Source organism: Coregonus lavaretus, assembly GCF_964263955.1.
Source record: "Coregonus lavaretus genome assembly, chromosome: 32".
NCBI lineage: Eukaryota > Metazoa > Chordata > Actinopteri > Salmoniformes > Salmonidae > Coregonus > Coregonus lavaretus.
This window is the reverse complement of record NC_140019.1, coordinates 3,645,227-3,673,070: the sequence shown is the minus strand read 5'-3', so window position 1 is coordinate 3,673,070 and position 27,844 is coordinate 3,645,227. Positions and strand designations below refer to the sequence as shown.

Here is a 27,844-nt window from a genome sequence, read left to right as displayed (position 1 = left end):
AACGGCATTCGATAACGACGTTATAGCAGTAGATGGCGTAGTATAGACTTGGGCCTTCAGCAAATGACTTGTGTGAGAATGATACTAACAAATATAATGATACTAAAGACACAGAAGAGCCTTGTCTAGAATAACCGCCTGAGCTGCAAAATACTACTGTGGTGATCATGTAACCTAATGAATCACACTTTTTCCAGTATTTGGGAGCACGGACTGTAGGCCTTATTTTAGGCATTTTGACTGTTGTATTTGCGAATTCCACTCTGAATGTAGGCTTGTTATAGCCATTTGTGTTGCACAACCCCATCACGCAGAGGCTATATCCATGTCAATATATGAGACAAAACAAAATATTGATTAAGTCTTGGCTATAACCTCTCCTGAATGCAATAACCAAGAGGTCCCAAATGGTCAAGACTATCAGCCACTGCATGTGCTTCTTCAACTATTTTGTGAAACATTTATTTAGAGGCCTGTGAGCTAGGCTCTCTTTTTAAGGGGAGGCCTATAATAAAAACTGTTATAAAACATAGAGTTCTAAAATTATTATGCAAGACACCAGTACCCAAAATGATAGCCTAAATTGCAATGCCTACAAGTTGAAGGCCTATTTTTTTTATTTGGATAGGCCTAAATTAAACATTGAATTATTAAAGTGATAGGTAAAGAACTTTCGAGAATTTAGATAATTTTGAATATACACATGGATTTCAATAAACAAATGGATAAGACTGTTCTATTCTTTGATTAAGTTCCTATTGCAACTCAGACAAATGACAGAATGGATGAAATACTGACTGACTGAACTGAATGATGGATTCATTAAATGTTCAAATATGTTGGAATGATGAGTTGCATGCATCATGCATGCTCTGCACTTTATTTGACTAGTAGGCAAATAAACCTACATTAGGTATAATGACTCTATGGCTGCATGCCTCCAGAAGGGCATCTTCTGAGGGCTGAGGGGTGCTTTTCCGAAGGCACATTGTGCTGTGGTGCTGCATGGAGATCACAAGCTCTTTAACTGGGCAGCAGTGTCGCGATGGAGGGAATAGCCTATACGCAGACTACCTAAGACCACTGCAACAGAGTAATTGTAAAGTGTGGGAATACGCTTATGCCAGACTTAGCCTACGTTGAACCTCTCCCTTGCTCATTTCAAAGTCCATATGTTCATGACCCGATTCATATAAATAATGTCAAATTATTTTAAATTAACCCCTCCTACAGAATATGCTTTGGCAAGATTTTGAGTGATGAAATACATTTCAACATATTCTATATTAAAATATTTTGAGTGGCAAAGACTACAGTGGTCATACATAATTCATAGATTCACCAAACATCTATTATTATTCTGTTTAATTATTCCTAGTAAATACTACTGGTTATGATTGCAGACAGAGCCCAGAGAATGGGATGGTGCAATATTGAATTAGTCATATTTTGATAAGGTGCATGCATGGGGATGTCCACGTCACCCAGAGATATGCCCATGCTGTAGAGATACACCTAGAGGACTGAAACTTCACTGCTGTAGGCATAATACAGCTAGGGCTATCTAGACTTAAGCTGGCAAACAAATCCATTACATTAGCTACCTAAATGTGAAGTAAACTCAATTGACGAGTAATAAAGAATTGAGACTTTTAACTTGAAAACGTGCAGGATACCTCTTTCCGGTTTCTTTTTTTATACTGTGTTATGCTTGTTCGGGTAGCACTCCTCACAGGCCGTTTTTTTTTTGTTGGTGAGATGAACCTGCCAAAACTCTGAAAGGTATTATTGTAGGTCAGAATTGCAACACAATATTTATTCCAGCCTAAAATGTTAGTCCATAATTGTAACATGGTGTTTGTATGTTCCGATGAAATTTTGACGTTTAGGTTTCATGCATGGCTTTTCTTACAATCTTTACAATTTAAGTATGGATTTTCTTACGATCCGTACGTTCAACCTTTTGGCAGCTGTCTGGCTCCATAAAAAAGTGTCTGGAGAAATTCACAAAGGAAGATGGCGGTGCAAGAGACAGCTGCCCAACTCTCCATGGCTCTGAAGGTTCAAGAATATCCCACTTTGAAGGTTTGAAATTGCTTATTTGAAATTTTAATCGAGACGAACCGATGATGATGCAGGCATGAGCTTCAGATTTGTCAAACTAGGCACTAATTCCGATTATTTGAATGACTAGTTAACGTTAACTAGCGACGCCAGGGCAGGGGGCAAGTTGGTTCAAAACAACGGCTTATGTCAGATGGTGAAGATTACGAACAGATTTGATGGTGTGGTCAGATACACCAATCTCAACCTAGTAGTTTGTAAATTATCGAGACGATTGGAGGTTATTTACTAACTTTGTTAGCTAAAAATAGAATTTCGTAGTCATTTATTTAGCTATCTAGCCAGCCAGTTTAATAGGATGATACCTGTCAGCTAGCTAGGCTAACTAGCAAACTTTAGCTAACTAGCGGGTTCTCCGTCGATATTCTTCTGTGACGTGTGAAGTCAACTATTCATAGCTAACAAGTTACTGTCTTAAATAAATGTAACTAGTTAGATAACTAGCTAGGAGACATGTAACGTTAACTATCCACGTTTGTTTCCAAATTCACCACAGCTAGTGAAATCAACATGACATAATGGGTCCTCACCAGCTGCGAGGTAAATTACAGCGTCCCCAAAAATATTCTGATGTACAGTAGCTAGCTAGCTAGTAAATCCAAAGCGACATGATGCATCCTAGTTAGTTGATCGTTTGCAGCTGTGTAAATATGTTCTGTACGTGGTCAGTGACTAGTAGCTATAGCAAGATAGCTCGATGAAAAAATGCTATCTAGCTAGCGCAATGTCCTCAAAGTACTACCTCTATATTGCTGAGAAGATCTAGTCTGCAGCCATATCACAATGCGACACTATTGTTCTGTGGCAGCTGCTAGACAGCCAATGTTTGCTTTGTAAGTGGCCATTTTATCTGAATAGAAATTACTTCAATAAGGGTTGCACGAGTAGTTGAATGCCATTTGAGTGGTGGTTATGTTAGCATAATTAGACGGTTATGTAAGATTTCTATTCTGTGTTGATGCCTTAGTGATTGGTTGGAAAGTGTTATATATTGGAGGATATGTTCTCAACAAGTTATGGGTCAAATAATTGGAAACTTCAGCCAAAGAATGATTATTAGATGGTCAGAATGTACTACCGAAACCACCTCACTTAGGTTTTGCATTGTTCATTTGTACAGGTACCATATGAAACTCTGAACAAGCGCTTCAGAGCTGCACAGAAGAACATTGACCGGGAGACGAGTCACGTAACCATGGTGGTGGCGGAGCTGGAGAAGACCCTCAGCAGTTTCCCAGTGGTGGATTCTGTGGTGTCCCTTCTGGATGGGGTGGTGGAGAAGCTCAATGCCCTGAAGAGAAAGGTAGGTTCACCCAGTTGCTCTCAGAAGAATTAGCATTGGAATGCTGTGCAGGTATTTTTTTTATGGCATTCCTCCTCCAACCCAAATAGCTTAGCTACTGCTATTTCAGGGAGAATTGCTGAAAGTTAAGCCAACTTTACATGTTTTCAAATCCAAGCACATGTCACATCTTGTATATGTTTATTGAGTGATTTCCAAGACAGAATAATGATTAATCAACATGAAAGTTAGTAGAAAAATATAGCAGTAAAATACAATAGAAAGAGAGGACCCAGCAGAGCAGAGATACTGCATGCAGTAAGTATACAAAATCTAAATGGTGGATGTTGTGTAGGCTGCTGAGTCCATCCAGGCTGAGGATGAGAGTGCTAAGCTGTGTAAGCGGAGGATTGAACACCTGAAGGAACATAGCAGCGACCAGCCAGCAGGTGTCAACGTCTGGAAGAAGAAACGAATGGACCGCATGATGGTAGAACACTTGCTGCGGTGTGGCTATTACAACACAGCAGTCAAACTGGCACGGCAAAGTGGCATCGAGGTGCATCCCACTTCTATCTGTCAACATGTCATCTTATATTCATGGATGCTACAATCTAGTTCCTTATTCCTTACAGCAAGAGACTTCTGTGGTGTCCAATTGCTTGTAGTGCTCCTAGTATTTAAATTGTTTAGAGAACTACATGTGCTGTCTCTATTTGACATAACCCCGCTTTCTCCCTGTCCTACAGGACCTGGTCAACATTGAGATGTTCCTCACAGCCAAAGAGGTGGAGGAGTCACTGGAGCGACAGGAAACAGCCACCTGTTTGGCCTGGTGCCATGACAACAAGTCACGCCTCCGCAAGATGAAGGTGAGCTGGGGGATTATGCCATGTCTGTTAGTAGAAGATGATGGCAGTGTCTCATACATTATGTTATGTATAAACTCATTGATGCTTCTCCTTCCAGAGCTGCTTGGAGTTTAGTCTGCGAATCCAGGAGTTTATTGAGCTCATCCGACAGAACAAGCGCATGGACGCTGTCAGGTAGGAAACCGTTTATACTGACATAGCACATCCTGTATTAAAATATTCAGGTTAATGTTGAAACAACATATTCATAGTTGAAATGTGAACAATCATGATCCATGTTTTTCACAGACATGCACGGAAGCACTTCAGCCAAGCAGAGGGGGGTCAGCTGGACGAGGTGCGGCAGGTGATGGGCATGCTGGCGTTCCCCTCAGACACCCATATCTCCCCTTATAAGGTAATACCATAGTAGTGATCTGTAGTGTGGGTGTGTGTGCGCACGCATATGCCTTTGTAGGGTTGGGTTAAATGCGGAAGACCCATTTTCATTTGAATGCATTCAGTTGTACAACTGACTAGGTATCCCCCTTTCCTTACAAGCACGATTCGATACGCATCTAGATACATGGACTCCGATATAGGAACGATACTTTTAATTTGAAACTATTGGATGCAGTTCGACATGATTCGATGCACTAACAATTGTTGCATGAACACATTAATTTTTCATTCTAAATTAATATCTTATCCTCATGGAGCTCAGGAGCTGAGCTGGATCTGTCTGAGCTGACTTCTCTGAGCTGTGTATGTGAGAATTTTGTAGTGTGTGTGTGTGAGCTGAGGCATATGGCAGACTGAGCATCTACCACTATCAGATTAGAGGGGGGTGGGTGCTCGCATGCTCCCTAAAAAGATGTTCGCTTGCACACAAAAAAAAGTTAATATTACCCCGGTACAGTAGAGGGTGATGAGCTGGTAATAGACATCTACGGCCAAACAAGGAAGACACATGCAGGAGAATAAGTGTACACAGAGACACTTGACTGGAGTTGTGTGAATTGCCCGGGATCTACTAGATTTGATGTACCTAGCAACACATATAATAGGCGACATACGGAGACCGAGAAGATGCCGCTACAGGTTCACAATTGTGGATGTAGGGGCATATAGTGGGGAAAAAAAGTATTTAGTCAGCCACCAATTGTGCAAGTTCTCCCACTTAAAAAGATGAGAGAGGCCTGTAATTTTCATCGTAGGTACACGTCAACTATGACAGACAAAATGAGAAAAAAAAATCCAGAAAATCACATTGTAGGATTTGTAATGAATTTATTTGCAAATTATGGTGGAAAATAAGTATTTGGTCAATAACAAAAGTTTCTCAATACTTTGTTATATACCCTTTATAATATAATAATATAATAATATAATAATATAATAATAAAAATATAATATAACCCTTTGTTGGCAATGACACAGGTCAAACGTTTCCTGTAAGTCTTCACAAGGTTTTCACACACTGTTGCTGGTATTTTGGCCCATTCCTCCATGCAGATCTCCTCTAGAGCAGTGATGTTTTGGGGCTGTCGCTGGGCAACACAGACTTTCAACTCCCTCCAAAGATTTTCTATGGGGTTGAGATCTGGAGACTGGCTAGGCCACTCCAGGACCTTGAAATGCCACTCCTTTGTTGCCCGGGTGGTGTGTTTGGGATCATTGTCATGCTGAAAGACCTAGCCACGTTTCATCTTCAATGCCCTTGCTGATGGAAGGAGGTTTTCACTCAAAATCTCACGATACATGGCCCCATTCATTCTTTCCTTTACACGGATCAGTCGTCCTGGTCCCTTTGCAGAAAAACAGCCCCAAAGCATGATGTTTCCACCCCCATGCTTCACAGTAGGTATGGTGTTCTTTGGATGCAACTCAGCATTCTTTGTCCTCCAAACACGACGAGTTGAGTTTTTACCAAAAAGTTCTATTTTGGTTTCATCTGACCATATGACATTCTCCCAATCCTCTTCTGGATCATCCAAATGCACTCTAGCAAACTTCAGGCGGGCCTGGACATGTACTGGCTTAAGCAGGGGGACACGTCTGGCACTGCAGGATTTGAGTCCCTGGCGGCGTAGTGTGTTACTGATGGTAGGCTTTGTTACTTTGGTCCCAGCTCTCTGCAGGTCATTCACTAGGTCCCCCCGTGTGGTTCTGGGATTTTTGCTCACCGTTCTTGTGATCATTTTGACCCCACGGGGTGAGATCTTGCGTGGAGCCCCAGATCGAGGGAGATTATCAGTGGTCTTGTATGTCTTCCATTTCCCAATAATTGCTCCCACAGTTGATTTCTTCAAACCAAGCTGCTTACCTATTGCAGATTCAGTCTTCCCAGTCTGGTGCAGGTCTACAATTTTGTTTCTGGTGTCCTTTGACAGCTCTTTGGTCTTGGCCATAGTGGAGTTTGGAGTGTGACTGTTTGAGGTTGTGGACAGGTGTCTTTTATACTGATAACAAGTTCAAACAGGTGCCATTAATACAGGTAACGAGTGGAGGACAGAGGAGCCTCTTAAAGAAGAAGTTACAGGTCTGTGAGAGCCAGAAATCTTGCTTGTTTGTAGGTGACCAAATACTTATTTTCCACCATAATTTGCAAATAAATTCATTAAAAATCCTACAATGTGATTTTCTGGATTTTTTTTCTTCTCAATTTGTCTGTCATAGTTGACGTGTACCTATGATGAAAATTACAGGCCTCTCTCGTCTTTTTAAGTGGGAGAACTTGCACAATTGGTGGCTGACTAAATACTTTTTTCCCCCACTGTATGGCCGAGAGAGCTATGGTGGAGTGTTTCAAGAGTTCTTTTGGGTCCAAATTGCTGCAGGAGACCCTTGATTTACCACCGCAAGCTATCCTGCCAGTTACCACAATGCGAAGTCCATATGTTTTCCTGGGAGATAGCTTTCCCCCTACATGAGAACCTCATGCGCCCTTATTCAGGTATGTTGATAATAGAATGTTCGAAACAATTTCACTTTTTCTGTTTCTAATTTCCCTTTTTAATGCATACATGTATTCACCTCTATGATGAATGCCATTTTATCAAGGCACTTGGAATATGGTTTCTGGAAAATAGTATGGTATTTTTTTTGTTTACCATATGTGTATATTATATCTGACTTTCTCTTGTTACCTCTCACTCACAGGTGTCCGTCTCAATGAACCTGAGGGTACCTGGAACTACCGCCACTAGTTGTCGGAGAGTCAGAGAATGCATTCAGCGTCATGGCTGCAAAGATGAGGATTCTTGGTCGCCTAATGGAGTGAATGGAATGAAAAGGAATGAAAAGGCTAAGGTCATGTGTGGCCCTCCACAACTACCTGTCCTCCACGGATGAAGCACATGAGCCAAACGCAAGATACGTGCCTCCCGCTGTTGTTGACACACACCTCCCTTCTGGCAACTACCAACCTGGAGAGTGGAAGAGGGTTGTGACAGGGGACAACAATCCCCATGAACCAGGGAGACATTCGCGCCAGGGTGACACGGCTTGCAGGTTAAACAAGTGGGAAGCTCTTCCATGGCAGGAAGACATGGTTAGGAGAGGACTACTCAACCCAAGTCCATCAATGATGCAGAATATATCTTTGTTTTGACTGCTCACACACACACACCCCTTGATGGACTCAGTGAACCAAAGTACTTTGTACTAAAATGTAGAGTTTTTTTTAAATCTTGTTAATAAAATGAAACCTGATTATGATGTCTGTGTGGAGTAATTAAGATTAGATTGAACTATGCCACAAGTAGATGGAAGCCTGTAAAGTCTGTGGCACACAGCTCTTCTGTACGTTGTCAGCACTTGATGTTCAAATAGAATGCATTGAAACAACTTGTATTGAGATGAAGAAATGCCAACGTAACTTTTTCAGCACACAAAACCTTTTCTTGCTTCTGGGCGTTGAAAGTAAACCACAATACAAAAGTAATAAATATTTTGGAACAATAGTAAAACAGTGTCTGCTATGAACAGACATGTAAACAACAAAAGTGTCTGGAATAAAGTGAAAGTGATTAGTGTCTGACTCCTGAGATGTCTGAACAACAACAGAACAAGTTGTTAATTTCATTGTGGTCCCAGTCGTTCGGTCCATGTCCTCTTCTTGAAGTCATGACCAACTCATGCAGCTGGTGATCGAATTCCTTCCTGAGTTTTGGGCGGAGTTCATCCATGAAATCAGCTATAGGTGCAGGGCCCTGTGGAGAGAATAAGAGAGGGGGAAAAAGTAAGAGAGGAAAGGGGATCGGTAAAGGAGAGTCTGAAGTTATTTTTATGTATTTAACTCTGGTACAAGCTGGTGGCTCGGTGCATGACCATCTCCTGATCTTGAGATCTGACTTCAATGCCTTAGCGAGTGATGTGTCAAGGGCTGAGTCTGCAGCTCTTTTCTCCCTTCTTCTCACACCCTTCGTACTACTGCTGCAGCTCTGTGGCATTGGTGAGGAGCAAGCCAGTGGAGTAGGTATTGGAGGTGATAGTCAGGATAGAGCTTCCCAGGATCTGCATGGAGATTGTTTCTAATTGTGCACGGCAGCTCAGTGAGGGAGATGGGCTGGGGGCCAATAACCAGTCAGTACTGGGAGCAGAGGTAGTGCTTGGGGCCGGTGAACAGGCAGCGCTGGGGTGCAGAGAACAACCAGGTACTGTCTCCATTCACTGGTGTTTGTGCCTTGAAAAATAAATTAGATGGCTATTTAGTACACATCCAAATGATCAATGAACATATCAAACTACAATAGACTATATGTTTGAGCAGAGTTGAGTAGGCCTGGCCTAGCTACTCAAATCTGCTCAAACGTTTGCAACATTTTGACTAGTTGGACCTTGCTACAAAACTTTTGACTTCGGTGTTACCAGTCTTAAAGCTTATGATTTTCTTTCTCTGACAAAATGATGTTTGTTCAAAAGTTGCAAAGATCTTTAGTTGGTTGGCTTGCTTTCTCTGCTGCTAGGCTAGCTAGCCATTAGCCAGCCAAGTAGCTAGCACTAGCTGTTGTTAGCAAAACATGGCTACTCTTTTTATCGACTACAATAGAAAATACAACAACATAGCTCATCCTTTTGTGAAGACTATATGTTGCTTTCAGTCTTCACGTGCCAAACAAGCAGGCAGCAACATTTCTGGAGTAGCCTTTCCACCAGCATCTCCACTGCGATCCTTGTTGCGAACCCTACTCCACTTTTTCGAACAAGTAGTTGGGTCGGAGCCCAGCGTCTCCGCAATCTCCCTAAATTAATTGGCATTTACATGCTGGTCTTTATATAATACATTCATGGCTAGAATCGTATTGGTGAAGGTACTTCTCCACCACCTCAGTCAATCGAGTTGTTGTTCGCCATGTTGAATCCACACTGAGTTTCGGGCTGAATCGACAAGAAGAAGAAACTTGCATCACCCCTACAGTTGACCAATCACGGACGAAGAGGCGTAGACTTTGGCTCCCGAACTTAGGCTGGCCTTGAGAAAATGTTTTGTGCCTAAACAGCCGAAAAAACCCTAGCTGAAAACCAAAACGCCCCAAAATGTCGTCATTATATATGCACAAACTGTTTCGGTTGGGAAGCATGCGGCTGCCTTAACATTCTACATATTTTCAAGCATGGTGGTGGCTGCATCGTGTTATGGGTATGCTTGTCATCGGCAAGGACTAGGGACTTTTTTTAGGATAAAAAAAACAAACAGAATCGAGCTAAGCAAAGGCAAAGAGGAGGAAAACCTGGTTGATTGCTTTCCAATAGGCACTGGGAGAGAAATCCACCTTTCAGCAGGACAATAACCTAAAAAAAAAAGGCCAAATATACACTGGAGTTGCTAACCAAGATGACATTGAATGTTCCTGAGTGGCCTAGTTACAGTTTTGACTTACAGTACCAGTCAAAAGTTTGGACACACCTACTCCTTCACAGGTTTTTCTTAATTTGTACTATTTTTTACAATGTAGAATAATAGTGTAGACATCAAAACTATGAAATAACACATGGAATTATGTAGTAATCAGAAAAGTGTTAAACAAGTCAAAATATATTTGAGATTCTTCAAATAGCCACCCTTTGCCTTGATGACAGCTTTGCACACTCTTAGCATTCTCTCAACCAGCTTCACCTGGAATGCTTTTCTAACAGTCTTGAAGGAGTTCCCACATATGTTGAGCACTTGTTGGCTGCTTTTCCTTCACTCTGCTGTTCGACTCATCTCAAACCATCTCAATTGGGTTGAGGTCGGGGGAATGTGGAGGCCAGGTCATCTGATGCAGCACTCCATCACTCTCCTAATTGGTCAAATAGCCCTTACACAGCCTGGAGGTGTGTTAGGTCATTGTCCTGTTGAAAAACAAATGATAGTCCCTCTAAGCCCAAACCAGATGGGATGGTGTATCACTGCAGAATGCTGTGGTAGCCATGCTGGTTAAGTGTGTCTTGAATTCTAAATAAATCCCTGACAGTGTCACCAGCAAAGCACCCCCACACCATAACACCACCTCCTCCATGCTTCACGGTGGGAACTACACATGCGGAGATCATCCGTTCACCCACACCGTCTCACAAAGACAAGGCGGTTTGTACCAAAAATCTCCAATTGGGACTCCAGACTAAAAGACAGATTTCCACCGTTCTAATGTCCATTGCTCGTGTTTCTTGGTCCAAGCAGGTCTCTTCTTCTTATTTGTGTCCTTCAGTAGTGTTTTTTTTTGCAGCAATTCGACCATGAAGGCCTGATTCACGCAGTCCCCTCTGAACAGTTGATGTTGAGATGTGTCTGTTACTTGAACTCTATGAATAATTTATTTGGGCTGCAATGTCTGAGGCTGGTAACTCTAATGAACTTATCCTCTACAGCAGAAGTAACTTTTGGTCTTCCATTCCTGTGGCGGTCCTCATGAGAGCCAGTTTCATCATAGCGCTTGATGGTTTTTGCGACTGCACTTGAAGAAACTTTCAAAGTTCTTAAATGTCTTAAGGTAATGATGGACTGTCATTTGTCTTTGCTTATTTGAGCTGTTCTTGCCATAATATGGACTTGGTCTTTTACTACATAGGGCTATCTTCTGTATACCCCCCCCCCAGCTGATCAGCTTTAATATTGCAGATAGATTGTAACTTCCATTAATGTAATTGTCTGCATCACTTCCAATCCCCCATATGTTTCTTTTCTCGCATATATATATATATATATATATATATATATATATATATATATATATATATATATACACATACATATAAATACATATACATACATACAGTTGAAGTCGGAAGTTTACATATACTTAGGTTGGAGTCATTAAAACTCGTTTTTCAACCACTCCACAAATGTCTTGTTAACAAACTATAGTTTTGGCAAGTCAGTTAGGACATCTACTTTGTGCATGACACAAGTAAGTTTTCCAACAATTGTTTACAGACAGATTATTTCACTTATAATTCACTGTATCACAATTCCAGTGGGTCAGAAGTTTACATAAACTATGTTGACTGTGCCTTTAAACAGCTTGGAAAATTCCAGAAAATGATGTCATAGCTTTAAAAGCTTCTGATAGGCTAATTGACATCATTTGAGTCAATTGGAGGTGTACCTGTGGATGTATTTCAAAAATGGGAAAATCAAAAGAAATCAGCCAAGACCTCAGAAAAAAACATTGTAAACCTCCAGAAGTCTGGTTCATCCTTTGGAGCAATTGCCAAATGCCTGAAGGTACCACGTTCATCTGTACAAACAATAGTATGCAAGTATAAACACAATGGGACCAGGCAGCCGTCATACCGCTCAGGAAGAAGACGCGTTCTGTCTCCTAGAGATGAATGTACTTTGGTGCAAAAAGCGCAAATCAATCCCAGAACAACAGCAAAGGACCTTGTGAAGATGCTGGAGGAAACAGGTAGAAAAGTATCTATATCCACAGTACAACAAGTCCTATATCGACATAACCTGAAAGACCGCTCAGCAAGGAAGAAGCCACTGCTCCAAAACCGCCATAAAAAAGTAAGACTACGGTTTGCAACTGCACATGGGGACAAAGATCGTACTTTTTGGAGAAATGTCTGGTCTGATGTAACAAAAATAGAACTGTTTGGCCATAATGACCATCGTTATGTTTGGAGGAAAAAGGTGACGGCTTGCAAGCCGAAGAACACCATCCCAACCTTGAAGCACGGGGGTGGCAGCATCATGCTGTGGGGGTGCTTTGCTGCAGGAGGGACTGGTGCACTTCACAAAATAGATGGCATCATGAGGAAAGAAAATTATGTGGATACAGTGGCTTGCGAAAGTATTCACCCCCCTTGGCATTTTTCCTAATTTGTTGCCTTACAACCTGGAATTAAAATTGATTTTTTGAGGGTTTGTATCATTCGATTTACACAACATGCCTACCACTTAAAGATGCAAAATATTTTGTATTGCGAAACATACTAGAAATAAGAGAAAAAAACTGAACTTGAGCGTGCATAACTATTCACCCCCCCCCCCCCCCCCCAAAGTCAATAATTTGTAGAGCCACCTTTTGCAGCAATTACTGCTGCAAGTCTCTTGGGGTATGTCTCTATAAGCTTGGCACATCTAGCCACTGGGATTTTTGCCCATTCTTCAAGGCAAAACTGCTCCAGCTTCTTCAAGTTAGATGGGCTCTGCTGGTGTACTGCAATCTTTAAGTCATACCACCGATTCTCAATTGGATTGAAGTCTGGCCTTTGACTAGGCCCTTCCAATACATTTAAATGTTTCCCCTTAAACCACTCAAGTGTTGCTTTAGCAGTATGCTTAGGGTCATTGTCCTGCTGGAAGGTGAACCTCCGTCCCAGTCTCAAATCTCTGTAAGATTGAAACAGGTTTCCCTCAAGAATTTCCCTGTATTTAGCGCCATTCATCATTCCTTCAATTCTGACCAGTTTGGTGTTCTCGGGGTGATGAGAGGTATTGGGTTTGCGCGTTTTCCTTGATGGCCAAAATGCTCAATTTTAGTCTCATCTGACCAGAGTACCTTCTTCCATATGTTTGGGGAGTCTCCCACATGCCTTTTGGCGAACACCAAACGTGTTTGCTTATTTTTTTCTTTAAGCAATGGCTTTTTTCTGGCCACTCTTCCGTAAATCCCAACTCTGTGGAGTGTACGGTTTAAAGTGATCCTATGGACAGATACTCAAATCTCCGCTGTGGAGCTTTGCAGCTCCTTCAGGGTTATGTTTGGTCTCTTTGTTGCCTCTCTGATTAATGCTCTCCTTGCCTGGGCCGTGAGTTTTGGTGGGCGGTCCTCTCTTGGCAGGTTTGTTGTGGTGCCATATTCTTTCAATTTTTTAATAATGGCTTTAATGGTGCTCCGTTGGATGTTCAACGTTTCTGATATTTTCTTATAACCCAACACTGATCTGTGCTTCTCCACAACTTTGTCGCTGACCTGTTTGGAGAGCTCCTTGGTCTTCATGGTGTCGCTTGCTTGTTGGTGCCGCTTGCTTAGTGGTGTTGCTTAGTGGGGCCTATCAGAACAGGTGAGTATATATACTGAGATCATGTGACAGATCACATGACACTTAGATTGCACACAGGTGGACTTTATTAAACTAATTATGTGACTTCTGAAGGTAATTGGTTGCACCAGATCTTATTTAGGGGCTTCATAGCAAAGGGGGTGAATACATATGCACGCACCACTTTTCCGTTATTTATTTTTTTGAATTTTATGAAGCAAGTTATTTTTTTCATTTCACTTCACAAATTTGGTCTATTTTGTGTAGGTCCATTACATGAAATCCAAATAAAAATCAATTTAAATGACGGGTTATAATGCAACAAAATAGGAAAAACGCCAAGGGGGATGAATACTTTTGCAAGGCACTGTGTATTGAAGCAACATCTCAATATATCAGTCAGGAAGTTAAAGCTTGGTCGCAAATGGGTCTTCCAAATGGACAATGACCCCAAGCATACTTCCAAAGTTGTGGCAAAATGTCTTAAGGACAACAAAGTCAAGGTATTGGAGTGGCTATCACAAAGCCCTGACCTCAATCCTATAGAACATTTGTGGGCAGAACTGAAAAAGCCTGTGCGATCAAGGAGGCCTACAAACCTGACTCAGTTACACCAGCTCTGTCAGGAGGAATGGGCCAAAATTCACCCAACTTATTGTGGGAAGCTTGTGGAAGGCTACCCGAAACGTTTGACCCAAGTTAAACAATTTAAAGACAATGCTACCAAATTCTAATTGAGTGTATGTAAACTTCTGACCCACTGGGAATGTGATGAAAGAAATAAAAGCTGAAATAAATCTCTCTCTACTATTATTCTGACATTTAACATTCTTAAAATAAAGTGGTGGTCCTAACTGACCTAAGACGGCAGGTAGCTTAGTGGTTAAGAGCGTTGTGCCAGTAACCGAAAGGTCGCTGGTTCTAATCCCCGAGCCGACTAGGTGAAATATCTGTCGATGTGCCCTTGAGCAAGGCACTTAACTCTAATTGCCCCTGTAAGTCTGGATAAGAGCGTCTGCTAAATGACAAAAAAAAAAAGGAAAAAATACATCTTTACTAGGATTAAATGTCTGGAATTGTGAAAAACTGAGTTTAAATGTATTTAGCTAAGGTGTACAGTGGGGAAAAAAAGTATTTAGTCAGCCACCAATTGTGCAAGTTCTCCCACTTAAAAAGATGAGAGAGGCCTGTAATTTTCACCATAGGCACACGTCAACTATGACAGACAAAATGAGAAAGAAAAATCCAGAAAATCACATTGTAGGATTTTTTATGAATTTATTTGCAAATTATGGTGGAAAATAAGTATTTGGTCAATAACAAAAGTTTCTCAATACTTTGTTATATACCCTTTGTTGGCAATGACACAGGTCAAACGTTTTCTGTAAGTCTTCACAAGGTTTTCACACACTGTTGCTGGTATTTTGGCCCATTCCTCCATGCAGATCTCCTCTAGAGCAGTGATGTTTTGGGGCTGTCGCTGGGCAACACGGACTTTCAACTCCCTCCAAAGATTTTCTATGGGGTTGAGATCTGGAGACTGGCTAGGCCACTCCAGGACCTTGAAATGCTTCTTACGAAGCCACTCCTTCGTTGCCCGGGCGGTGTGTTTGGGATCATTGTCATGCTGAAAGACCCAGCCACGTTTCATCTTCAATGCCCTTGCTGATGGTAGGAGGTTTTCACTCAAAATCTCACGATACATGGCCCCATTCATTCTTTCCTTTACACGGATCAGTCGTCCTGGTCCCTTTGCAGAAAAACAGCCCCAAAGCATGATGTTTCCACCCCCATGCTTCACAGTAGGTATGGTGTTCTTTGGATGCAACTCAGCATTCTTTGTCCTCCAAACACGACGAGTTGAGTTTTTACCAAAAAGTTATATTTTGGTTTCATCTGACCATATGACATTCTCCCAATCCTCTTCTGGATCATCCAAATGCACTCTAGCAAACTTCAGATGGGCCTGGACATGTACTGGCTTAAGCAGGGGGACACGTCTTGCACTGCAGGATTTGAGTCCCTGGCGGCGTAGTGTGTTACTGATGGTAGGCTTTGTTACTTTGGTCCCAGCTCTCTGCAGGTCATTCACTAGGTCCCCCCGTGTGGTTCTGGGATTTTTGCTCACCGTTCTTGTGATCATTTTGACCCCACGGGTTGAGATCTTGCGTGGAGCCCCAGATCGAGGGAGATTATCAGTGGTCTTGTATGTCTTCCATTTCCTAATAATTGCTCCCACAGTTGATTTCTTCAAACCAAGCTGCTTACCTATTGCAGATTCAGTCTTCCCAGCCTGGTGCAGGTCTACAAGTTTGTTTCTGGTGTCCTTTGACAGCTCTTTGGTCTTGGCCATAGTGGAGTTTGGTGTGTGACTGTTTGAGGTTGTGGACAGGTGTCTTTTATACTGATAACAAGTTCAAACAGGTGCCATTAATACAGGTAACGAGTGGAGGACAGAGGAGCCTCTTAAAGAAGAAGTTACAGGTCTGTGAGAGCCAGAAACCTTGCTTGTTTGTAGGTGACCAAATACTTATTTTCCACCATAATTTGCAAATAAATTCATAAAAAATCCTACAATGTGATTTTCTGGGTTTTTTTCCTCAATTTGTCTGTCATAGTTGACGTGTACCTATGATGAAAATTACAGGCCTCTCTCATCTTTTTAAGTGGGAGAACTTGCACAATTGGTGGCTGACTAAATACTTTTTTCCCCCACTGTATGTAAATTTCCGACTTCAACTGTATATATACATACCCTTTAAAAATATATATATTTCCCTTTATTTACTTTCCAACCCCACCACCCCTTCCCTGATTGGAGTAAACCAGTGAACCACAATGCTTAGTTCTCTACTTCCAGCTTATACATGCTATATACATTTTATGGACACAGTCAATTTTACAATAATTATATTTTGTTTGTATTTACCATTGAACTTCCTCTACCCTTGACCTCTCCGATCGTTTTCATGATGTCCATCTGGTTTGCTTCTATATGCCATATCTTTCTAACTGTGCTCTTTCTCAAAAGCTCTCAACCTATAACCTATACAGTGGGGAGAACAAGTATTTGATACACTGCCGATTTTGCAGGTTTTCCTACTTAAAAGCATGTAGAGGTCTGTCATTTTTATCATAGCTACACTTCAACTGTGAGAGATGGAATCTAAAACAAAAATCCAGAAAATCACATTGTATGATTTTTAAGTAATTAATTTGAATTTTATTGCATGACATAAGTATTTGATACATCAGAAAAGCAGAACTTAATATTTGGTACAGCAACCTTTGTTTGCAATTACAGAGATCATACATTTCCTGTAGGTCTTTACCAGGTTTGCATACACTGCAGCAGGGATTTTGGCCCACTCCTCCATATAGACCTTCTCCAGATCATTCAGGTTTCGGGGATGTTGCTGGGCAATACGGACTTTCAGCTCCCTCCAAAGATTTTCTATTGGGTTCAGGTCTGGAGACTGGCTAGGCCACTCCAGGACCTTGAGATGCTTCTTACGGAGCCACTCCTTAGTTGCCCTGGCTGTGTGTTTCGGGTCGTTGTCATGCTGGAAGACCCAGCCACGACCCATCTTCAATGCTCTTACTGAGGGAAGGAGGTTGTTGGCCAAGATCTCGCGATACATGGCCCCATCCATCCTCCCCTCAATACGGTGCAGTCGTCCTGTCCCCTTTGCAGAAAAGCATCCCCAAAGAATGATGTTTCCACCTCCATGCTTCACGGTTGGGATGGTGTTCTTGGGGTTGTACTCATCCTTCTTCTTCCTCCAAACACGGCGAGTGGAGTTTAGACAAAAAAGCTCAATTTTTGTCTCATCAGACCACATGACCTTCTCCCATTCCTCCTCTGGATCATCCAGATGGTCATTGACAAACTTCAGACGGGCCTGGACATGCGCTGGCTTGAGCAGGGGGACCTTGCGTGCGCTGCAGGATTTTAATCCATGACGGCGTAGTGTGTTACTAATGGTTTTCTTTGAGACTGTGGTCCCAGCTCTCTTCAGGTCATTTTACCAGGTCCTGCCGTGTAGTTCTGGGCTGATCCCTCACCTTCCTCATGATCATTGATGCCCCACGAGGTGAGATCTTGCATGGAGCCCCAGACCGAGGGTGATTGACCGTCATCTTGAACTTCTTCCATTTTCTAATAGTTGTTGCCTTCTCACCAAGCTGCTTGGCGATGGTCTTGTAGCCCATTCCAGCCTTGTGTAGGTCTACAATCTTGTCCCTGACATCCTTGGAGAGCTCTTTGGTCTTGGCCATGGTGGAGAGTTTGGAATCTGATTGATTGATTGCTTCTGTGGACTGGTGTCTTTTATACAGGTAACAAGCTGAGATTAGGAGCACTCCCTTTAAGAGTGTGCTCCTAATCTCAGCTCGTTACCTGTATAAAAGACACCTGGGAGCCAGAAATCTTTCTGATTGAGAGGGGGTAAAATACTTATTTCCCTCATTAAAATGCAAATCAATTTATAACATTTTTGACATGCGTTTTTCTGGATTTTTTTGTTGTTATTCTGTTTCTCACTGTTCAAATAAACCTACCATTAAAATTATAGACTGATCATTTCTTTGTCAGTGGGCAAACATACAAAATCAGCAGGGGATCAAATACTTTTTTCCCTCACTGTATAAACCCCAGTCGTACTTTATCAAATGCCTTTTCAAAGTCTGCTATGAATAGCAGGCCTGGTTTCCCAGATTTTCATAGTGTTCTATTGTTTCCAGTACTTGCCTTATACACTGCTCAAAAAAATTAAGGGAACACTTAAACAACACAATGTAACTCCAAGTCAATCACACTTCTGTGAAATCAAACTGTCCACTTAGGAAGCAACACTGATTGACAATAAATTTCACATGCTGTTGTGCAAATGGAATAGACAACAGGTGGAAATTATAGGCAATTAGCAAGACACCCCCAATAAAGAAGTGGTTCTGCAGGTGGAGACCACAGACCACTTCTCAGTTCCTATTCTTCCTGGCTGATGTTTTGGTCACTTTTGAATGCTGGCGGTGCTTTCACTCTAGTGGTAGAATGAGACGGAGTCTACAACCCACACAAGTGGCTCAGGTAGTGCAGCTCATCCAGGATGGCACATCAATGGGAGCTGTGGCAAGAAGGTTTGCTGTGTCTGTCAGCGTAGTGTCCAGAGCATGGAGACGCTACCAGGAGACAGGCCAGTACATCAGGAGACGTGGAGGAGGCTGTAGGAGGGCAACAACCCAGCAGCAGGACTGCTACCTCCGCCTTTGTGCAAGGAGGAGCAGGAGGAGCACTGCCAGAGCCCTGCAAAATGACCTCCAGCAGGCCACAAATGTGCATGTGTCTGCTCAAACGGTCAGAAACAGACTCCATGAGGGTGGTATGAGGGCCCGACGTCCACAGGTGGGGGTTGTGCTTACAGCCCAACACCATGCAGGACGTTTGGCATTTGCCAGAGAACACCAAGATTGGCAAATTCGCCACTGGCGCCCTGTGCTCTTCACAGATGAAAGCAGGTTCACACTGAGCACATGTGACAGACGTGACAGTGTCTGGAGACACCGTGGAGAACGTTCTGCTGCCTGCAACATCCTCCAGCATGACCGGTTTGGCAGTGGGTCAGTCATGGTATGGGGTGGCATTTCTTTGGGGGGCCGCACAGCCCTCCATGTGCTCGCCAGACGTAGCCTGACTGCCATTAGGTACCGAGATGAGATCCTCAGACCCCTTGTGAGACCATATGCTGGTGCGGTTGGCACTGGGTTCCTCCTAATGCAAGACAATGCTAGACCTCATGTGGCTGGAGTGTGTCAGCAGTTCCTGCAAGAGGAAGGCATTGACGCTATGGACTGGCCCGCCCGTTCCCCAGACCTGAATCCAATTGAGCACATCTGGGACATCATGTCTCGCTCCATCCACCAACGCCACGTTGCACCACAGACTCTCCAGGAGTTGGCGGATACTTTAGTCCAGGTCTGGGAGGAGATCCCTCAGGAGACCATCTGCCACCTCATCAGGAGCATGCCCAGGCGTTGTAGGGAGGTCATACAGGCACGTGGAGGCCACACACACTACTGAGCCTCATTTTGACTTGTTTTAAGGACATTACATGGATTTGGACATTACTAATTTTGAGGGTGACTCCAAATCCAGACCTCCATGGGTTGATACATTTGATTTCCATTGATAATTTTGTTGTCAGCACATTCAACTATGTAAAGAAAAAAGTATTTAATAAGATTATTTCATTCATTCAGATCTAGGATGTGTTGTTTAAGTGTTCCCTTTATTTTTTTGAGCAGTGTATTATCTCCAATGTATCGTACATGTAAAAAATCTGTCTGATTAGAATGAATAATGTCCGACAATACCTTTTTAATTCTATGTGCTATACATTTTGCTAGAATATTTGCATCACAACCCTGAAGTGTGAGGGGCCTCCAATTTTTTAAATGGACTGGATCTTTATATTTTCCACTTGTATCCTGTTTCAGTAATAATTAAATCAGACCTTCTTCTTGAGTGTCTGATAATCTACCATTTACATAGGAGTGGTTAAAACATGCTAATAACGGTCCTCTGAGAATATCAAAACAGGTTTGGTATACCTCGACTGGCACACCTGTTAATTGAAATGCATTCCAAGTGACTACCTCATGATGCTGTTTGAGAGAATGCCAAGAGTGTACAAAGCTGTCATCAAGGCAAAGGGTGTCTACTTTGAAGAATCTCAAATATAAAATATATTTTGATTTGTTTAACACTTTTTTGGTTACTACATGATTCCATATGTGTTATTTCATAGTTTTGATGTCTTCACTATTATTCTACAATGTAAAAAATTGTGCAAATAAAGAAAAACCCTTGAATGAGTAGGTTTGTCCAAACTTTTGACTGGTAGTGTAAATCGAAAATATATTGCAAGACTTAGATTGCTGTCTAGCAATGATCAACAGCCAACTTGACAGAGCTTGAAATAATAATGTGCAAATATTGTACAATCCAGGTGTGCAAAGCTCTTAGACTTACCCAGAAAGACTCACCGCTGTAATCGCTGCCAAAGTTGATTCTAACATGTATTGACTCAGGGGTGTGAATAGTTATGTAAATGAGCTATTTCTGTATTTCATTTTCAAAATATTTTCACAAATTTCACTAGGTCATTAATCAATTCTGAATTCAGGCTGTAACACAACAAATTGTGGAATAAGTCAAGGGGTATGAATACTTTATGAAGGCATTGTACATAGCCAATTAATACAATACAGCTTTGGATTTCACCCATGTCTCAAAAGCGAATGGTTTTGACCGTTTGGAACTTTACAGAGGAGAGCTGCTCTCTTCTCCCGTTCCGACCAGTGCGGCTCGCAAAAATGCTGTCGTTAGGACACCTTTACCCTGTTCATGTAAAAGTCACCAAATACACAGACTGTTTAAACCATAACTATCAAAAATATTTTGTATGGGGAACCTGGCAATTGAAAAGCCCCAATCAGCAGTTAGATGTGCAATCAGCAAGATGTGAGTTGTGGCCACTCCGGTAGCCTAAAACAGTTGTTTTACAGCATATTTGGTAACAATGACCCAGAAAATTACATTCGTTTTCCTTCAATTAATAAAGCCTATGATTTATTATTGCGAAAACCATTTTACAAACATCTGAATGCTGAAGGTGCCGCGCAGATGTAGCCTAGGAATATTAGAACAGGGATAGGGTAGGCCTACCTCTCGTTGGCGCGAGCAGCTGCGTCTCCCGCACTGTGCGCACTGTTGTTATCTGACTTGTAGGTCAATGTCATATGCCGTTACATGCATAAAATGTTGATAGGCTGAAGGAGAGTGCATCAATTCAGTCAGAAAAGATTCAAGTTATTTTCGGAATAAGACAGAAAAAAAGAGTAAACTTTAGTGAACTTGAGATTCATAACATTTTAATCGGTTTTCTTACCGATGCATGCTTCATTTGGATCGGGACCGATGTCTATCGTGAATCGTTACATCCCTACGTCTTTGTGTATGTCAAAATACTGTAGGCCTATGATCAATGGTCTGATTATCTCTTTGTCAATCAACCCTCACAGGATCTCCTGGACCAAGCCCGCTGGAAAATGCTGATCCAACAGTTCAGATATGACAACTACAGATTACATCAGCTGGGCAACAACTCTGTGTTTACCATCACACTCCAGGCTGGCTTGTCTGCTATCAAAACTCCGTATCCTTTCTGGTCACAGCTCTGTAGTTTTGCTATTTCAGGCAGTAACATCATGCAGTGCTCTGTCGTCTGCTTTTTTTGCTGATGCGCTTTCTGTCTCCTTTTGGTTGTGATGGCAGACCTCGTGAATTACTTATCCAAAACCGCACATCAGGGTACATAACTCTTAAAAATGTGTCTCAATGTGTTCTGCCACAGACCCCCAGCTGTGAGGTAATGGAATGTAAAGTAAAATTAACAAATTTGAACCCTTAACCTTTCTACTCCTAGTCAGTGCTATAAGGAAGATAGCACCTCTATAAACCCAGACTGCCCTGTGTGCAGCAAGTCCCTGAACAAACTGGCCCAGCCCCTGCCAATGGCACACTGTGCCAACTCCCGTCTGGTGTGCAAAATCTCTGGGGAGGTGATGAACGAGAACAACCCACCCATGATGCTGCCCAACGGCTATGTGTATGGTTACAATGTGAGTCTCTACATCCCACACGTTTCTTTTTTACAATGGCAATGTAATAATATTCATTGTTTTCATTCATTATTGATGTTAATAATTTGTCCTTCCTTTTCTAGTCTCTTCTATCCATTCGCCAAGACGACAAGGTGATCTGCCCCAGAACCAAAGAAGTCTTCAACTTCTCCCAGGCTGAGAAGGTGTACATCATGTGATGGGGTAGATACTGGATCTCATGTGATAGATACACCTCCTCTACTATGACCACCTTGTCCAGTCTGAGTGCAGTGGAGCCTCCAGCCCCCCCCCCCCCACCGACCTGCCAACCCTGCCTCCCACTATGGAGAATAGGCCCAAAATCATCTTGGGCAGATTTGTGAAACCGGACTAATTAACAGACTTTTGTTTTTAAAGTGTTGATGTTTTTACTTTTAATTAACCTATAGTCCAACCGGCAGTGTGGCGCGTTATAACTCGGTATTGCTCCAATATGATAAGAGGAGCTTCTCTTTTGCCTTTTTACCTTAGTTAAATCAGACTTACTTAAATCAGAATTACAGGCTGATCACCTTGGTGTTTGCTACATGATGGCACTCATTTCATGATGTGCACAATTTACATAAATTCTGTGTAGCTGTGTGTGGGGGGGGGGGGGAATAAATAGAAATACCTTGAAATTGGTAATCTTGTGTTTGTCCCCCCTGTGAAATCTGTGATTGCAGATCTGGGACGATACACTCAATCTTGTAAATACTAGAGCGTTGATCATTTGTGTGCAGATTCAGGTCTTTCAAAATGTTAGAGAAACTCCCCCTAGACCTTCCACTTATCAGGCTTGAACAGTCTCACTGTTATTGCTTGGAGTATGGTATGGCAACCTTGTACACAGACCTAATGTATACTCTACTACACAGTAGTGGATTTGTGTCTTACAAGGGAACATGCCAGGTCTGCTCACCTTCTGAAGAGGACCTTGACAAATGGTGTAACTTACAAAAGACTTCTTCTTAGTTTGTGAAGATTGGCGATGCATTTTTGTTTTTTTTACACCCGCATAAAGATGGGTTAATTCATCACTGTACTTTTGATATTTATTTAGTTATACAACTCTGATTGACATAGTCATTGAGTATTTTGGATTGACTATCTTAATTGCATACATATTTTTCAACGATGAACATTGCATTGTAATAAAAGAGAATTTTGATGATATTTTTTGCTCTTAATTTTGTATTATCTTTTACCGATGTTAAGACATTTTGTATGACTAACACAAGTTGCTGCAGATTTCTCAAGGGGCTATTGTTGGTCCAAGGAGTTCCTTGAAATGAGCAAGGGTCACCTTACCATATGTTGGTGTACCTTCCATCACTCCCACCTTTAATTCATCTTGGCTGGTTGCTTCTGAACTGTTTAGTATTGTTATTGTAGAGAGACTGTTTAGAAACTGATCATGCATGTATTATATTGTTAGGATAGATTGATTGATTGATCATGAACCATTGCTGATACAATTGTTTTACTACAATTGGGTCCTGTCTTTCTTTCTATCCACCCAACATCTCCATAGAAGTTGAAGTACTGCTTTATCAGACTGAATATGACAGCGAGTTATGCATACCCAAATCAATGGCAATTGGCAACATACAGTACATGACCAAAGTATGTGGACACCTGCTTGTCGAATATCTCATTCCAAAATCATGGGCATTAATATGGAGTTGGTCCTCCCTTTGCTGGTATATCAGCCTCCACTCTTCTGGGAAGGCTTTCCACTAGATATTGGAACATTGCTGCGGGAACTTGTTTTCATTCAGCCACAAGAGCATTACTGAGGTTGGGCACTGGTGTTGGGCAATTAGGCCTGGCTCGCAGTCGGCGTTCCAATTCATCCAAAAGGTGTTTGATGGGGTTGAGGTCAGGGCTCTGTGCAGGCCAGTCAAGTTCTTCCACACCGATCTCGACAAACCATTTCTGGAAAGGAAAGGGCCTTACCCAAACTGTTGCCACAAGTTGGAAGCACAGAATCGTCTAGAACGTCATTGTATGCTGTAGCGTTAAGATTTCCCTTCACTTGAACTAAGGGGCCTAGCCCGAACCATGAAAAACAGCCCTAGACCATTATTCCTCCTCCACCAAACTTTACAGTTGGCACTATGCATTGGGGTGGGTAGCATTCTCCTGGCATCCACCAAACCCAGATTCGTCCGTCGGACTACCAGATGGTGAAGCATGATTCATCACTCCAGAGAATGTGTTTCCACTGCTCCAGAGTCTAATGGCGGCGAACTTTACACCACTCCAGCCGACGCTTGGCATTCCGCATGGTGATATTAGTCTGGTGTGCGGCTGCTCAGCCATGGAAACCCATTTCATGAAGTTCCCGACGAACAGTTATTGTGCTGACGTTGCTTCCAGAGGCAGTTTGGAACTCGGTTGTAAGTGTTGCAACCGAGGACAGACAATTTTGACACGCTACGCGCTTCAGCACTCAACGGTCCCGTTCTGTGAGCTTGTGTGGCCTACCACTTGGCGGCTGAGCCGTTGTTTCTCCTAGACGTTTACACTTCATAATAACAGCCATACAGTTGACCGGGGCAGCTCTAGCAGAGTAGAAATTTGACAAACTTACTTGTTGGAAAAGTGGCATCCTATGACGGTGCCATGTTGAAAGTCACAGCTCTTCAGTAAGGCCATTCTACTGCCAATGTTTTTGCTATGGAGATTGCATGGCTGTGTGCACGATTTTATACACCTGTCAGCAACGGGTGTGGCTGAAATAGCCGAATCCACTAATGTCAAGGGGTGCCCACATACATTTGTATAAATAGTGTATATGTAGACTGAGAGACCATACTGTTTTTGCCTGAATGGTACACTGACATTTTATTTTCCTAAATATTCCTACTATTAAAGAGATTCTCCGGTACTTCTGTTTACTTTTTAGCCAGTAGTTCTGAAAGTAGGCTTACAAGCCAAAAGTGGTCCCTGAAAATTGCATACTAGGTGTGCAGATATGTGCACCAAGTCATTACAAACACTGCTGTGTGTGCATCTTGCTAGCTGTCACTCAAATGGCGAGGGGGTGAATCTCATTGGCTACAACTTGAATTGCTAGGGGGCTCGCCCACTTGGGGGGAAATCTAGGGAAAATGGCTCAGCACAGTCTCTTTCAAACCAGGGACTTTGTGGCTAATTGAGGTAAGACAGTAATTCTGTCATTGACACATCCAGCCCAAAAAATACTTTATATTCGCCAAAGTTCCGAAGCATGTCTTTAAAGTATGGCCTTTTATGACAATTTGCTTGACAGTAGCATATTTTAAAGTGTGGTGATACTAATGATTTGTCAGCACATATGGTTTGTTTACAAAGCAGGTTAGGATAATAAACATTGCAGGTTAGGAGAATGAGGTTAAAATTAAGAAAGGGGTTAGGTTTAGCTACAATGCAACAGTTGTCATGAACTGTGGTCCCCAATTGTCAACAACTGTGGTCCCCAACGTGACCACTAGATAGAGTTGTAAGCCTACATCTAGCCACAACTGTAGAAACGTAAACAAACCATCTGTGGTGACAAATCATCGGTATCATAGAGGAAGAGGCGAAGTGAGAGGGTTTACTCCGCCCAAAATATGTCCACGTTAATCAGATCATTAATTAAGTGAGGAGTTTTTGTATGGGGGGCAATGAGAGAGTGTCGAATTTAGTCAAGATAAAAATGTATTGCTATTTTGATTCGTGAGGCTTATTTGATCTAACAGAAGTTTCGTAATGCTTTGTTGTTATGAGTGTACTAATATAAGTGTGATGCACGTGACATCCCGGCAACCTTGAGAAAAAACACTTTATATCGGAGTTGTCCCTGTTGAAATTCGAGACGGTCAATGCATTCATGAGACTAGCATAGCATCTCACTCTATTGAAATCAGGCGGTAGACATCAACACCCCTCATCGAATATTCAAAAAAGTATTCAAATAACGAGATGTATCCACCAATCCAAAGAGAGGAATAAGTGGGAGCTTGACAGCCTGCCGTTCCACTCATTCATTCCTATGTGTAGACCCAATAGTGTATTGAAGTCAATGAAGTCGGTTAAGATGGCCGTCTCATGGAGACGGTTGTGACCAGAGGGAGTACAGCTACGACCGGAAGTTACTTTTCGTAACAGGTTAGGAGAGCATTTTAGCTAACCCTAACCCTTTTCCTAACCTTAACCTAAGCATCCTAACCTGACACGTTAATTATCCTAACCTGCTGCATAAATTCGAAAAAGTCACTTCCGGTCATAGCTGTACTCCCTCTAGTCAGAACCCATGGAGACATAACATGCATAGTTTGAGTTATTCCAGGATGTGACGTTGCAGGCTTGCTCAGCGCTGCCCCCTCTCATTGAGTAACTCAAGTTGAAGGCCAACTGGGGAACTGTAGGCTGCAAGTAGCCTAGCGGTTAGAGAGGCGAGCCAGTAACCGGAGGGTTGCCCGTTCGATTCCCGGGTCTCACTGGAAAAATCTGTCGGGAAGTGAGCTGGCAACCGGATGGTTGCTGGTATCAAATCCTTGATGCCATTGCATACTGTTGTGCCCTTGAGCAAGGCATTTAACCCACCTACAACAACAGCTCCCCAGGTGCCCAGTGTGGCACCTCTCCAAAAACCTGTATATGTTTCTTTCAAAGGGGTTGGGTTAAAAGCGGAAGTCACATTTTGATTGGACCTTGTGTGCAATTGAACGATAAAGTGATCTTAATCATTAGGTATGATGAAGCGTTACAGATAACGCGCTAGAAATGTAAAGGTAATTTCGTATTAAGCCAACATCTGCAGCGTTTACAGTGAATGCTGTCTCAGCTAACGCGGTAACATTGCCTTTAAATTTCAATCACGCTGTAACGCTGAATTTCTGCGATACTGATTTAATAAAGCCCTTCTGTGTGCGACTTTAAAATCATTTGGTATATTAGAAGCAATTATTAGCGCCATGATTGTCTTCCAATTTTTTTTTCATGTACACCAAGATTTTTCCATTCACTATAATGGGGATCCTGTTTTCTGCTAACAGTGCCTGCAGTACTGCGGTCGGCCTTGAACTTCAATGAGAGGGGGCAGTCATTCTCCCATGCACCGTGATGTGAATTGGCAAAAGCGGTGAGGGAGGAGCGCTGGGTCATGTTGTCAATAAGGCAGCATAGTGCAACGTCCAGAAACATACAACATCTCTTCCATAAAATATATGTTTGAATTTTCAAACGAGTTTTTCATTGGTAAGCCAGATAAAGCATTTTTATCAAAAGCAATGGGTTTGTTTAAGGGTAGTAGCGGTGCGTGGGTAAAATCACCAGGAAAGCCAATCCAGAAAAAAAGACATATTACAACCTATGTGTTGTAATAATTGTGTTTGTTTGCTCTATAACCTGTTAGTTCATATGTCTTGACACC

General features: G+C 42.2%; 1 protein-coding gene across 2 annotated transcripts; it reads left to right on the top strand.

Annotated features, from left to right (window-relative positions):
• Positions 1-1,714: 1,714 nt before the first annotated feature.
• Positions 1,715-23,614, top strand: LOC311107947 (E3 ubiquitin-protein transferase MAEA-like). Of its 2 annotated transcripts, none has more exons than XM_084150571.1 (10): positions 1,715-1,782; positions 1,971-2,085; positions 3,245-3,427; positions 3,762-3,896; positions 4,156-4,278; positions 4,376-4,452; positions 4,567-4,675; positions 21,820-21,953; positions 22,224-22,419; positions 22,524-23,614. In XM_084150571.1, exons 2-10 carry the CDS (start codon positions 2,017-2,019, stop codon positions 22,617-22,619), a joined length of 1,122 nt encoding a protein of 373 aa, XP_084006697.1. In that variant the 5' UTR covers positions 1,715-1,782; positions 1,971-2,016; the 3' UTR covers positions 22,620-23,614. The 2 variants fall into 2 exon arrangements, with proteins under 2 accessions (XP_084006697.1, XP_084006696.1); XM_084150570.1 differs by having other exon boundaries at positions 3,762-3,965.
• The last annotated feature ends 4,230 nt before the right edge of the window (positions 23,615-27,844 follow it).